General features: G+C 42.5%; 1 protein-coding gene across 1 annotated transcript; it reads right to left on the bottom strand.

Annotated features, from left to right (window-relative positions):
- Positions 1 to 164: 164 nt before the first annotated feature.
- On the bottom strand, positions 165 to 10,362 carry slc35b4 (solute carrier family 35 member B4). The gene is made up of 10 exons (XM_084334990.1): positions 9,867 to 10,362; positions 9,493 to 9,606; positions 9,292 to 9,394; positions 9,111 to 9,160; positions 8,620 to 8,701; positions 8,419 to 8,479; positions 7,375 to 7,484; positions 6,956 to 7,031; positions 4,245 to 4,320; positions 165 to 1,109 (listed from the first exon to the last, which is right to left on the bottom strand). Exons 1-10 carry the CDS (start codon positions 9,941 to 9,943, stop codon positions 860 to 862), a joined length of 999 nt encoding a protein of 332 aa, XP_084191116.1. The 5' UTR covers positions 9,944 to 10,362; the 3' UTR covers positions 165 to 859.
- Between the last annotated feature and the right edge of the window lie 3,080 nt (positions 10,363 to 13,442).

The following is a 13,442-nucleotide window of genomic DNA, read 5'->3' as shown; positions in this document are numbered from 1 at the left end:
AACACCTCTCTTGATTGGTTGCAAATCCCCAGGAAAACTGTGATGTGAATGAACATTGTGTTCGCTGGGTAAAAATATCTTTACATTTCTCAACTGTATTCTTAATTTATGCAAAATACACTGCTTCATATACAACAAATATATAAAAACGTTTAGATATGGGGATTCATCCACATCCATGGATGCTTTTTTATTTTATTTCACTAAACATGGATGGGTGTAAATAACGTGTACAGTGCATATCTTCTGATATTGGTCCAAAAATCCTGAGACAGAACATTTAAACAAGATCACATGAGAAAGCCCCAAAGCATAAATGCCATCACAGCTGAAGTGAACTCCATCTTGTTAAACCATTAAGTAATAGGCCTATTCCCAGTAATCCTCATTTGAATTGATACAGTATTAAAGTATTTTGTCCATAGAACATAATCATAATTACATTTGTTGCCTTAACAATGAATATGATCATATAACCAAACAATTCACAAAATACAGTCATGTTTACAAAAACTTGAATAAATAGTCAACTGATAAATCAACAAACAAAGGAAGCCATAAGGTAGTCCATGGTTTAAAAAAAAAAAAAAAAAAAAAAGTCTGCAAATGAAGTGCTGGTGAGGTATTCTTCTAATGGAGTTGACATTATCTATAGTGCACAGAGCACAGTCAAGCATGGACAGTGGACACAACATGGAGAACATTATTCATACAAAGCAACATGACTACCTAAAGTATGCTGCGATTGTAGAGGAATAACCCCTAAAAGACCCTAGATTTTTACAAAGCACACCCTCACAGTCCACGACAATCATATAAGCGCCAAGACACACTCTGACGGGCAAGTTGCTTTAGCGTGTTACTCCACTTTCTTCTCCTTCCCGCCGGCTCCGCGGAGGGCTTTCTGGACGCTGGTCCAAACCTCTGTGTAGATTAGAGTGCCCAGGAAGACCACACCCGTGCCCACCCAGTGCCAGGTGGTGAAGGGGTTATGAAAGTACAGAATGGAGATTATGAGGCTGATGAACTTCCTCAGGGTCACCACCAGGGTCACCGTCAGGGAGGCGCACTCTGTCGTCAGGATGAACACGCCGCGGATACACACGTATCTAAGAGGAAGAAGGTTAAGGTGTACAACTGGACCACGAGAAACCAGCGGTTGAAAATAAATACAACTTGTGTGAAATAAAATACTAAATATCATACAATACTAAATATCTCTCTGAGTTACGTTCCTGGAGTGTGGTGGGGTTGTATAAGAGCATGACGATTTAGTCTTAATTTGTAATATATATATATATATATATTTTTTTTTATATAAATCTATTCATGACCCGTCATGTATTTTCTACCAATATGGCGTAATGCCTTAAGTACCTAGCAGAAAAAAATCGAATCTACGAATGGCTTCAGAACATCCCACTCCACTGACACATGCCTTCTCTATTTGAACGACCACATCAAACAAGAGGTGGACGAGGGCAAATACTGCGGCATGGTCATGCTGGACCTACAAAAGGCCTTCGACACTGTCAATCACTCCATTCTGATTGACAAGCTAAAAGCAATTGGTTTTGAAAACGTTTGATAGTTCATCAGTGAGCTGGATGCAATCCTACCTGGAGGGGAGAGAACAGATGGTGGAGGTAAACGGTACCCTATTTTTTTGGAATCACTAGAAATCTTCAAAACTATACTCGTATTCAAAACGGTATAAAACGGAAATGTACGGATGAAAAAACAATCCGTTTCGTACATGTTGACTGCAAGCAAGTCATTGATAAGCGACAGGTGTATTAGACACATAGCCATAATTTAAGATATAGTTTATGCGTTCGCAAAAGTGCTCGTCCTCTCATTGATTAGAGTGGCGGCAACCAAGCGATAATTCGTCATTCATCGTTGGCAACAGGGTTAGAAATTAAAAAAAAAATTCAAGGGCTTTTTTTGCCCCCCTTAATTGATTTTCGGGGGATTTTTTTTGTATTTCGGGGGCACTGAATTTTTATGATGAAAATGGTTATTAAACATCCTTACTTCCAAAATTTTTTACAGTCTTCGTCCCGCGGACAAAAATATCCACACAAGCTCCTCGAACACTAGCCGTGTTTGCAGCCGGAGTCTCACGACAAGCTTTGCAATAAATGATATGTTGACCGGTAGCATCCTCCTCAACCCCTACCCAGTCTAATCCCCACGACTCCATCGTACTCCGCTTTACATTTTTTTATTTGAGGACCTGGGGAATCTGCTTCTCAGACTCTTTTTCCTTCGTGTTTTTATAGTTTGATAAAAAACGCTCCATCTTGTCTGTCTTCAAAATGCCATCAAATGCTGGTGAGCTGCTCACCTGCTAATGTGAGAGGGTGGGGAGAGTGACGTTGACGTCGGAGTCTGATCAAAACAGATTTAATAAATCACGTCTTTCACTCGTCAGTTAAATAAATAGTAATATACATTTTTATACTATGTTTGATAACGTAATGTTAATGACATTAATAATGTCTCCATATATATATATATCATTAGTAAACTGTCTGGGGCTTTTTGTCCCCCCCGGCCCCCCAACGCTGCGTGATCGCTGAAACCAACGACAACCTCCGCCTCCCAACGAAGCGATAAACTCATCCCAATAGTATGCAACTGCAGAGCCGCAGAGCCAGCGGCGCTATCAGGTCCGGTCTGGGGACCGCTTCGCAGCGCCACCCACCCAATGGCTGAATTGCCAATGGCTGAATTGGAGTACTGCACTGTGCGGGCACAACTGTGAGCTCTGCGGCTCCGCAGCTGCACGCCGAGCTCAGCTAATCCAGCACCAAGCTCCCGCACCAGTAAACTGTCTGGGGCATTTTTGTGCCCCCCTTAAATGATTTTCGAAGGCATTTTGTCCATTTTCACTGGCATTTTGCCCCGAGCCCCCGTTAATTTTGCACCCTGGTTGGCAACCAATGTGTTAATAATAATAATAGATTGGATTTATATAGCGCTCTTCATGACACCCCAGTTACCCCAGAGCGCTTACAGAGTCCATTATTCGTTCATACACAGTCATACCGGTGGTGGTAAGCTACAATTGCAGCCAGAGCTGCCCTGAGGCAGACTCACGGAAGCATGGCGAATAATCATCGCCTACGGCCCCTCCGACCACCACCAACATTCATTCACATGCATACACATTCATACGAGGCAAGTAGGTTAAGTGTCTTGCCCAAGGACACAACGGCAGTGGGATGGACATGGGCTTGAGGGGGATTCGAACCACCAACCCTTCGATCATTGGACGACCCGCTCTACCCCTGAGCCACGCCGCCCCACAATTGTGTTAACAATTGTGTGTATTGAGCCGTACTGTATTGTACCCATTCTGCAATCTGTTAAATAAAGTTTTCATTCATTCATTCATTCAACAAAGCTGGCTACAGTTGGCATTTAATGATAATCATCTGGTATATGATTACAATTACCTGCTCTTTGCCTCCCAAGATGTCTGCAATGATAAGAGCAGGTTCGTGTCTTTGGTTTAGTTGTATTTCACCATTCCTAGGTCGCCATTATTCATCACTAATAAATAATAAATTTTTTTGATCCACTTTTTTTCTCCTTTTTTCTATTTTTCTCCCATCCCCCATCTTGAACTTTGCTCGCATATGCCCCCCACTGGCCGGTTGTAGGGAGGATAGAAGCCTTGCATCACGTGTCCCCTCCGATACACGAAGAGGCAGCCTGTCACATCTTTTCACCTGCCAGCGCGGACTCTCATTGGCGAGGTGTAACGTGTGGGAGGCTCACACTACCCCCGCCATTTCCTGTCTCTACTGTGCAGGAGTCCCCAACCGACCTGTAGGAGTCGCTGTCCACAACGTCCAGATTACCACCCATCGACTTCCACCCGCTAACTCTGCCAATTGAGTTAGTATGACGGCTGGCACAAGCCGGAGGCAACGCCGACAGCCGGAGACGACCCCGGTGTCTCTTGCGTTGGTGACAACCGCAATGTCCACTGCGCCACCCAGCCGCCATTAATAAATCATTTCTTAAAACTTAATTTTAGTGTCTGTCTGGTCACATGTCCCGTTTTCTGTGATTGGTCAGAGGTTTATTGATAAGCTACAGGTGTAAATGTAAAAGTCCTGGCTTTTTGCATTCCTGTTGATTGGATTCTACAATAAACCGTATGTTTTGTTCAAGTCGGCCCATAAACGTGCGAGTGTGCACTGATGACGATGGGAGTGACGTAAGGATACTGTGTGATGACGTTCATCAGTAGGTAGATCCACAACACTGGTACGACCACTCCAATCACAGGCACCGCCACAGGAGCTGCAAGAGAAAACATTCATATTACAAACCTCGGAGTAAAGAAGCTTACAGTAAAAAGCACAACTTCAGTCAACATCCTGTTTATTCCCCTTATGTAAATATATGAATGTGGTTCTGCAGTCCACGTCATTACCGCTGATACACTTCTGGATATCATTTTCTAAATCAAAGCATTACTCGTGGCTCTGCAGGAAGACCCTTGTCAATGTTAAAAACCATGGTGTGATTTTTGACTCTGCCTTCAAGTTTGACGAGCAGGCCAATGCTGTAGTAAAAGCCAGTTTTATGTTTTCCAGCTCTGCACCATTGCCAAATTCAAGCTTTTTCTCTCGTCCAAAGATCTCAAGAAAGTCACCCATGACTTCATCTCCTCTCACTACTGCAACTCCCTGTATACTGGGATTAGTCATTCCTGTCCTGCCTCCAATTAAATGGTAAATGGTGCATTTATATAGTGCTTTTATCCAAAGTGCTTTACAATTTTTGTTCCTCACATTTTACCCATTCACTCACACATTCACACCGACGGCGGAGGCAACCATGCAATGTGCCAACCTGCTCATCGGGAGCAATTAGGGGTCAAGTGTCTTGATCAAGGACACTTCGACACGCTGCCTGAGAGGAGCGGGAATCGAACCTGGAACCGTCCAATTACCAGATGACCGGTCTACCTCCTGAGCCACTGTCGCCCCTGAGTACAATTAGTACAAAGTGCCGCAGCTCCTGACAGGTACATGGAAGAGGGACCATATTAGTCCTGTTCTAGCCTCTCTCCATTAGTACAGTATAGAATTGATTTCAATGTTACCCTGTTGGTTTTTAACACTTTGAGTGCCAGCAGGGGGCGCACGATTTATTTCATTGGTACATTTCCGTTTTATACCATTTTGAAAAACGCTCGTTCTTAGAAATTTCCAGAAAATAAAAAAGATTCTGTGATAAATGGCCCTTTAGTGGAATACACAAAACATGTTGTAATTCTTCGGCCTATTTATGAATAGTTTTCAAATAAATGCTAGATTATCGATAGTATTATGTGTACTTATGCACGCTAGAGGTTCCCAAACTTTTCAGGCCGGGGCCCAGAAAATAAGGCGTCAGAGAGCCGCGGCCCAATGCACATCGTCTGGCTTTTTTTTTCTTTTTTTTTTTTTGCCATCCGACCGATTTTTTAAGCCAAATATCACTTCAATCCTATTAAGTTAGTTCAAGTTAGTTATTCATTTATATGTGCTATTTATGAGAGGGCTAACTTGTTGCAAAATAATAATGATAATAATAATAGCCTCATTAAAATACTATTGTTGCTTCGGTTGTTTTCAGCGTTTTATGTGCATAATCTGTTATTTAGTTTGAAATGTTCGTTGAAATAAGTAGATTTTTCGTTTTTGTTTATTTATTAAGTTAATATAAAACCATAGTCACATTTTAGAATACAATAGAATAGAATTTTAGAATACAACTAGAAACACTGTCCTGGCCTGCTTCTAAGTTCAGTGGCCTGACAAAAAAAAATTAAATAAAAAAATAAAAAAATAATATTTTTTTTTTTTTTTTTAAATCATCTCGCGGCCCATCCGTGGCTGCTCGCGGCCCACCTTTGGGTCGCGACCCCGACTTTGGGAACCACTGAGCGGGCTGAAAAATCGATTATCCATTTCCTTGTCAGCACACACACACACACACATACAGATAGGGGACACGTTGAGATATGTGGAAAAAAAACTCTGATTACCCCAAGACTGGTAAAATAGATTCCTTACCTCACATCAGATGTTCTCCAAAAATATTATTCCAATTCTGTTGCTTTTGTTGATAATATTCATTCATTTAATTGATAATAGTGCTGTAATTTCATTTTCTAATAAATATGCATGATCAAGTTCAACGTGTGCTTTTATTTTGATATTCCTTATTTCCACGTTGAAAGTACGCAATATATTAAGTGTGGGGTCACCAAAAAAAAATCCAAAATAAAATGGTCGTGGTATAATAAAGTTTGAGAACCCCTGCCCTAGACTGTGGAACAACACACCCCCTTTTTTGTCAGATCTGCCCCCTCTGTTGATTCCTTTAAGTCCTGGCTCACATTCATTCTTATTCGCTAGCCTTTGGATGCCCCTGGTATGGTTTTGTGCCTATGATCTGTTTTGAATTTGTTGATTTGTGCCTATGCACTGCACTATTGTGTATATTGATGCATATCTGGGCTTTTTCTATTTTGTATTCCTTGTGATTTTACTGCCTGCCCTGGTCTGTACAGCACTTTGGTCAACATGGGTTTGTTTTAAAATGTGCTTTATAAATAAATTTGACTTGACTCCAGCTCTGTGAGCTATCCAATAAATCAGAAATGTATATATATATATTTATTTTTTAATGAAAATAACACTCAATGGTAAAAGATATGCCTGCATTTCATATTCATTTCTCAGTCTTCTCTACTGAAATTATCTTTAATGATGTCTACTCTTGTGGATGTTTTATCCAAAGACACCTTTCAATAGCATGAGTGCATACATTTTAGGTGATCCCAGTGGACATCAAACCCTGTTCCATCCTCTACCCACTTAACTACACATGACCACATGTGTTTCATGCGTTGACAAAACATACAGTATCAGTTCAAACTCACTGCTCTGACTGAAGTGCAAACTGTGGTTGTAGATATCGGTGGAGAGAAGCAGGAAACCAGGAAGAGGGAGGCAGTGCTGTGAGAAGAGAGAGAGATAAAGGGTTGCTACTTAAAAGGAGCACTTCACCAAAAAGAAAAATGCTGAGTTAATACATAATCTCACACACATCCAAAAGCTCTAAACAATGTTGCACACATTAATTTAGTTTGACAGTTACTGAGAATAAATTAGTTTGAATATGGGCACCAGTGATGTCATTGGGGACATTGAATACTTGCGTTGCCGTCATCGCCATGAAATGATGTAGGTGAAAAAATAGCAATACCTTGTCTTACAGGGCCTGCTAATGTGTTAATTAATTGAGCTGCAATTAAAACAACACAAAGATCCAATGTCCCTGATATAAAGTACTACTAACATTGTAGAAGAGGGCCTCCGTTGAGTGCTTGCCATACTGTTTGTACAGCGTCTCCTGGAAGATGCCCATTCTCGCAGACATGAGCAGAGCAAAGGTCAACATGCCGATACCTGAGGGAACAGAGAACCCACAAAGTAACTGGTGACGTACTAATGTTACAATAATAGGACAAAGCTTATAATGACCTACGACAGAGGAATATGTATTGTCATTACAATAGATTGTATAGACACACATGCTGACAACTTCTACTGGGTATGCAAGGTAATGTCTATGCGTAAATTACACTACTGGCAAGTATTTTCAAGTATTTCCCTTTGGGGCGGCTGAGTGGCGCAGTGGACAAGGCTCTCGCCACTAACGCAGGAGATGCTGGTATCGAGACCAGCTCTCGGCGTTGCTACCGGCTTGGCCGGCCGTCATACTAACACAATGGACCTGTCTCAAACCCTGCCCCTTTTCTTGATCCTCCAATCACAGCTGTCGCTTACCTCTGACTTCCTCGTACAAACAAAGTTTGTACGAGGAAGTCAGAGGTAAGCGACAGCTGTGATTGGAGGATCAAGAAAAGGGGCAGGGTTTGAGACAGGTGTGGGAAAGCCGGTGGGTAGGGATTGGACGTTGTGGACAGCGACTCCTACAGGTCGGTTGGGTGACGCCGGTGCGGCGGAAACAGGAAGTATCGGGGGCAGCGTGAGCCTCCCACGCGTTACTCCTCGCCACTGAGAGTTCGAGCTGCTGCGGTGAAAAGATGCGACAGGCTGCCTCCTCGTGTACCGGAGGGGACACGTGATGCAAGGCTTCTATCCTCACTACAGCCGACCAGTGGGAGGCATAGTCTAGCAACGTTCAAGACAGGGGAGGGAAGAATTGGAAATACGAAATTGGGATGGGAGAAAAATAGAAAATGGGGAGAAAAAGTAGATACAAATTTTTTTTTATTTCCCTTCAAGTTCCGTCTCCAGGCAAAAGGTCACATTCTAGTAAAATGGCTATGAAGTAGAAAGGTTTGAACAAACATTCAGTCCAAGGAAAAACACTTACCTAACAACCAGTGCAGGAAGGCATAAAAACCATCATCCTCTGATCCTTCACTCGCCAGATTCTGCAGAAAGCAAATTACAAATCACAAAATCCTGTGGCAGAGTAGATATCATTAAAATATAAATTATTATACTACTGCATGAGGGCCATCCATTATGTATAGAAAATGTGTTGCACATTATCATTGGGTGGAGGACTCACCACTTGTTTAGCAGACATGATGGTGCATATGAAGATACCAGCTGAAATGAGTGCTATGGAAAGGTATTTGCTTGTTGTGTACCTGCAGGGAGAGGGGGCCAGGCTAAGCATAATGGCAATGGTAGAGTGCACTTTCATACTACCAAGTAGAGCTGGGCAATTAATCACATTTTATTTTCAATTACGATTTTGGCTTCCAATGATTATGAAAACAAAATAATCAACATTTAGCAAGGTCACGTTTTTGCTCAGTTTGTTTCAGTTGAATTATATGTAAAGTTCAAGGAAATCCACTGTAAATTTTTTATAAATGTATGTTTCCAAAATCAATGAGTAATCATGTTAAATAATCGTGATTAGGTTGTGATGCAGTGAATCTGGCCATGCATACAAAGATGCAAAGATATAGAAAACTTTAGGGTGCAGCCTAACGTTTGCTAAAGGAAGGGGTTGTGAGGTTGTCAAGTCAGAGCATGCAATGCAAGGGATACCTTTTCTTGAGAATGACAATACCCAGGATCATGTTAGCTATTAACGAACCCTGTAAAGATAGGCACACAAAGGCATTATTCGACCAAGAAGATTATTAGGTCTTGATGTTGGTAATAGGGTGTAGCATGACAGAAGACATTAGGTCAAAATCTCAAAAAGCACAAAGAGAACAGTCCTTACAGATCTGAAGATCATGTGCAGCGGCATAGAAATGTTGAAGTTGAGGGCATAGTTGTTGACCACACTGACTGTGAAGAACATGGTCACCATGATCACATAGTTGCTGGAAAACAAAGGTTTAAGATGCCAATTTTAGTGACCACCCACTTTCCATCTTCCACGATGACAGTAAGATAAAATCTCAGCAGTGAAATATTATACCTTATTGGGATTACTGGTTTCTTCCTTCCAAAGTTCGACTCGAAGATAAGCCCCTCCAATGCAATGAATGCAAACTGGGCGAAGGTTACAATGTTGCCACTTCCTGGAAATTCTCTGAAATTGGAATGAATCGGATCAATCATTTCAATCAATATCGAGAATAAGCTCCACACAGACCACTGAATGGTGTTATCCGACTTGCCACAGGGCTACTTCTACTCTACATACCAGAAAGGTATAATAACGCACACAAAAATGTATTAAAGTAGTTTAAGATAATAATAATAAAAAACCATGCCACGCATGTTCTTTAGCCGGTGCAACAGAAAGTAATAGTGTAATTAAATGGTGAAATCGTTCATAGTTGCACTGACCTTATCATAAGCTCCAGAAACACCACATTGCTGCAGCATCCAACAAAAACAAGAATAATGGCTATAATGGTACCCATGTTCAGCAGTTAAAGATTATACAATATGTTACTTATTTCCGATCATTCCTTGTATGTGCATTATTGCAAATATACTTGGTTGTTCAAAGGCGCACAGCGAGACACTAAACAACTATTTTTTCCGCTTGAACGCGTGATTTTTCCCCGTAGCCTATGTTTGCGAAGACGCTCTCTGATTGGCTAGCCGCGTACAGCGAAGACCCTCTCTGATTGGTTTAGCGCCGAAGGGTCTCTTCCGCATATTCAACAACAATAGACCACTGCACTTCCGCGTTATTGAAATCGGGGAGTAGATAGCGGGGGCGGGGGGAGCATATGAATAAATGTGGATGAGAGCCGTGATGTAAGTGGTTGCAGCTACGGCTGTGGGGGTGCTAGAGACAATCGAATAGAATTTTATGCGCCTGAGTTTCAGAACTAAATCGGCCGAGATCAAGTCCCTTTTCCAGCACCTACTCCCAATACACATGCGCAGATTGTCAACGCCAACGGAGTCTGGACGACGCGAGATGACGCACGAATGAATGTGGACTGTTCCATCAGAGGGGGGAGCTTCGGTGGTAGTGTGAGTGGCTACAGACCACTGCACTTAAATATAAACATTAGTCTACCTGGGGGACCCTGGTGTAAACAAGACGAAAGTCTTTCTCTGGTCTGCATCCCCTTAACAATTGTATGTATTGAGCTGTACTGCACTGTACCCATTCTGCAATCTGTTAATAAAGTTTTCATTCATTCATTCATTCACCTGGAGACTCAATGAGGTAATTGTAGATGTCGCCATAAGACGCGTCTGGCCATTTAGTGGGATAATTTTTTCATTATCCTGTTCGGCTGAAAGGACACTGGCCACCGAGGCTCCCCCCTCTGATGGAACATTCCACATTCATTCGTGCGTCATCCCGCGTCGTCCAGACTCCGTTGACTATTCTCAGCCGGCTGCTCCCGGCTGCGTGTTGCTTTTTAACAGTTCAGTAGTGCAAGAATGTGACAATTTGACCATGTGACCGCGGCAACGCGGGAGAGCGGCAGTGCGGAAATAGGCTGTCTCTAAGACAAACTCTAACCTTAACCAGCTCCTTAACAGCGCCTAAACTTAACCGTTCTAACCTTAACCAACTCCGAAACAATGCCTAACCTTAACCTTTGATTGATTGATTGATTGATTGAAAAGTTTATTAACAGATTGCAGAATGGGTACAGTACAGTACAGCTCAATACATACAATTGTTAAGGGGATGCAGACCAGAGAAAGACTTTCGTCTTGTTTACATCAGGGTCCCCCATTTTCAATTCATCATAACATATATGACATACATGACATACAGATAGACAGTACTGCTACATCTATACATTTATGACATATCAGATTTGCAAATACAGTACTGTTTGTGATACAAAAGTGTCCAGCAAAGGAGTGTATATACATTTGGCATAGAAACTGTACATTGGAGGAGGTTGGTTGGGTGGGTTGGGTGAGGGCTGTACATTGGAGGTGGGGGGGGGGGGGGGGGGGGGGGTTGGGAAGGGGACACACACACATTTTACACTGTACATTGGAATATTGACAAAGCCTTACTTGGTCATTTACTGTACAACTAGGTTAGGACATTTGTAGGGGCCAGTTTCGAATTGCAGTCTCACGTAGGTGTTTTTTGAGAGTGTTTTTGAAGGTGGGTAGTGATTCACATTCCTTTACAGCTTTAGGCAGGGCGTTCCACATTGATGTGGCATAATTGCGAAACGTGTTTAGTCCCTTGTTTGAGCCGAATCTGGGTTTTACATGATTTGTGGAGCTCCCTCTGGTGTTGTGATCGTGGTATTCACTGACCTTTGGGAAGTATTTTGACATGTACATGGGTACCTTGGTCGCGTAGTGTATCTTGTAGACCAGGCCCATTGCAAGTTGCTGTACTCTGTCGTCTACTCTAAGCCATCCTAGGTTGTCAAAGTGGGCAGGGGTGAGGTGGGTTCTAGGAGTCAGGTCAAGTAGTAGTCTGACTAGCTTGTTTTGAGATGTTTGTAATTTGTTTTTTAGTGCCTTTGAGGTGCTTTGGTACCATGAGGTGCAAGCATAGTCGTAGTACCCTTGAATGAGTGCTCCTGCTAGAGTCTTCAGGGTATTCTTGTTTACCAGAGAGGAGATCCGGTACAAGAATCGCGTTCGTTGGTTGACTTTTTTTATTACATTGGATGCCATTTTGTCACAGGAAAGATTAGCCTCTAGGATGGAACCCAGGTAGGTAATTTCATCTTTCCTTGTGATAATATTGTCACCCACTGTAACCGAGAAGCCGTCGGTCTTGCTGAGTTTGTTATTTGAACCGAAGAGAATGGACTCTGTTTTGCCCATGTGTAATGATAGTTTGTTGTCGGCGAGCCATATGCAGATTTTGCCTAGTTCCGAGCTGAGGGCTTTTTCAACCTGTAACTTGTTCTTGTCAGAGACCAGCAGGGCTGAGTCGTCCGCAAACAGGAACAAGTTGCAGTCACAAGCTGACGACATGTCATTTGCATAAATTAGGAATAGTAGCGGTCCTAGTATGCTTCCTTGTGGAACACCACAGCTCACTGTGAGGGGGGGGGGATAGTGTACCGTTTACTTCCACCATCTGTTCCCTCCCCTCCAGGTAGGATTGTATCCAGCTCACTGATAAACTATCAAAACCAATTGCTTTTAGCTTGTCAATCAGAATGGTGTGATTGACAGTGTCGAAGGCCTTTTGTAGGTCCAGCATGACCATGCCGCAGTATTTGCCCGCGTCCACCTCTTGTTTGATGTGGTCGTTCAAGTAGAGAAGGCATGTGTCAGTAGTAGAGAAGGCATGTGTCAGTGGAGTGGGATGTTCTGAAGCCAGATTGGAATTCGTAGATTAGATTTTTTTCCGCGAGGTACTTTTCGATCTGTTCGTATACTATTTTTTCCATGACTTTCGAGATGGATGTAAGGATAGAAACAGGGCGGTAGTTACCCGGGTCTAATTTGCTGCCCTTTTTGTGCAGGGGTGTTACTCTCGCAATTTTGAAGTCCTTGGGGACGTGTCCCTGTTTTATGGAGAGGTTTATTATGTGTGTGATGACTGGGGTGATGGCTGCTGCTGAGTCTCTGAGGAATTTGGAGGGGATGTTGTCATGGCCAGTGGCCTTGTTTGGTTGGAGGGCGCTCAGTTTTTTGAGTACCTCATCTGTAGTTACTATTTCCAGTTTGAAGTCGTCTTTGTGGACGCCTAGGTTCTTGTAGTATGCTACTATGTGTTCTACCCCATACTGCCCTGAGTGGGAGGGTAGTTTGTTTACCAGTGTTGTGGCTATGTTTGTGAAGAAAGTGTTTAAGTAATTGGCTACATCCAGCTTGTCTGTGATGAGCGTGTTGTCCGTCTTTATGTTTATGTTTGAGAACCTGGTTTTGAGTTTTTTACTGCAGCCTAGTTGATTGTTGAGTAATTTCCAAAGTTCACATGGTTTATTTTTGTTTTCCTCGGTTTTGTCATTGATGAAA

The sequence above is a fragment of the Notolepis coatsorum genome (genome assembly GCF_963971535.1).
Source record: "Notolepis coatsorum genome assembly, chromosome: 18".
NCBI lineage: Eukaryota > Metazoa > Chordata > Actinopteri > Aulopiformes > Paralepididae > Notolepis > Notolepis coatsorum.
Note: the sequence above shows the minus strand (reverse complement) of the source record. Positions and strands in the feature narration are given on the sequence as shown.

Coding starts and splice junctions, on each gene's coding strand:
- slc35b4 (XM_084334990.1), bottom strand. CDS start 9,943: ATGGGTACCATTATAGCCATTATTCTTGTTTTTGTTGGATGCTGCAGC. Junction 9,161..9,291: donor TGCACATGATCTTCAGATCT/GTAAGGACTGTT, acceptor CTATCTTTACAG/GGTTCGTTAATAGCTAACAT. Junction 1,110..4,244: donor CTGATGAACGTCATCACACA/GTATCCTTACGT, acceptor TCTTCCTCTTAG/ATACGTGTGTATCCGCGGCG.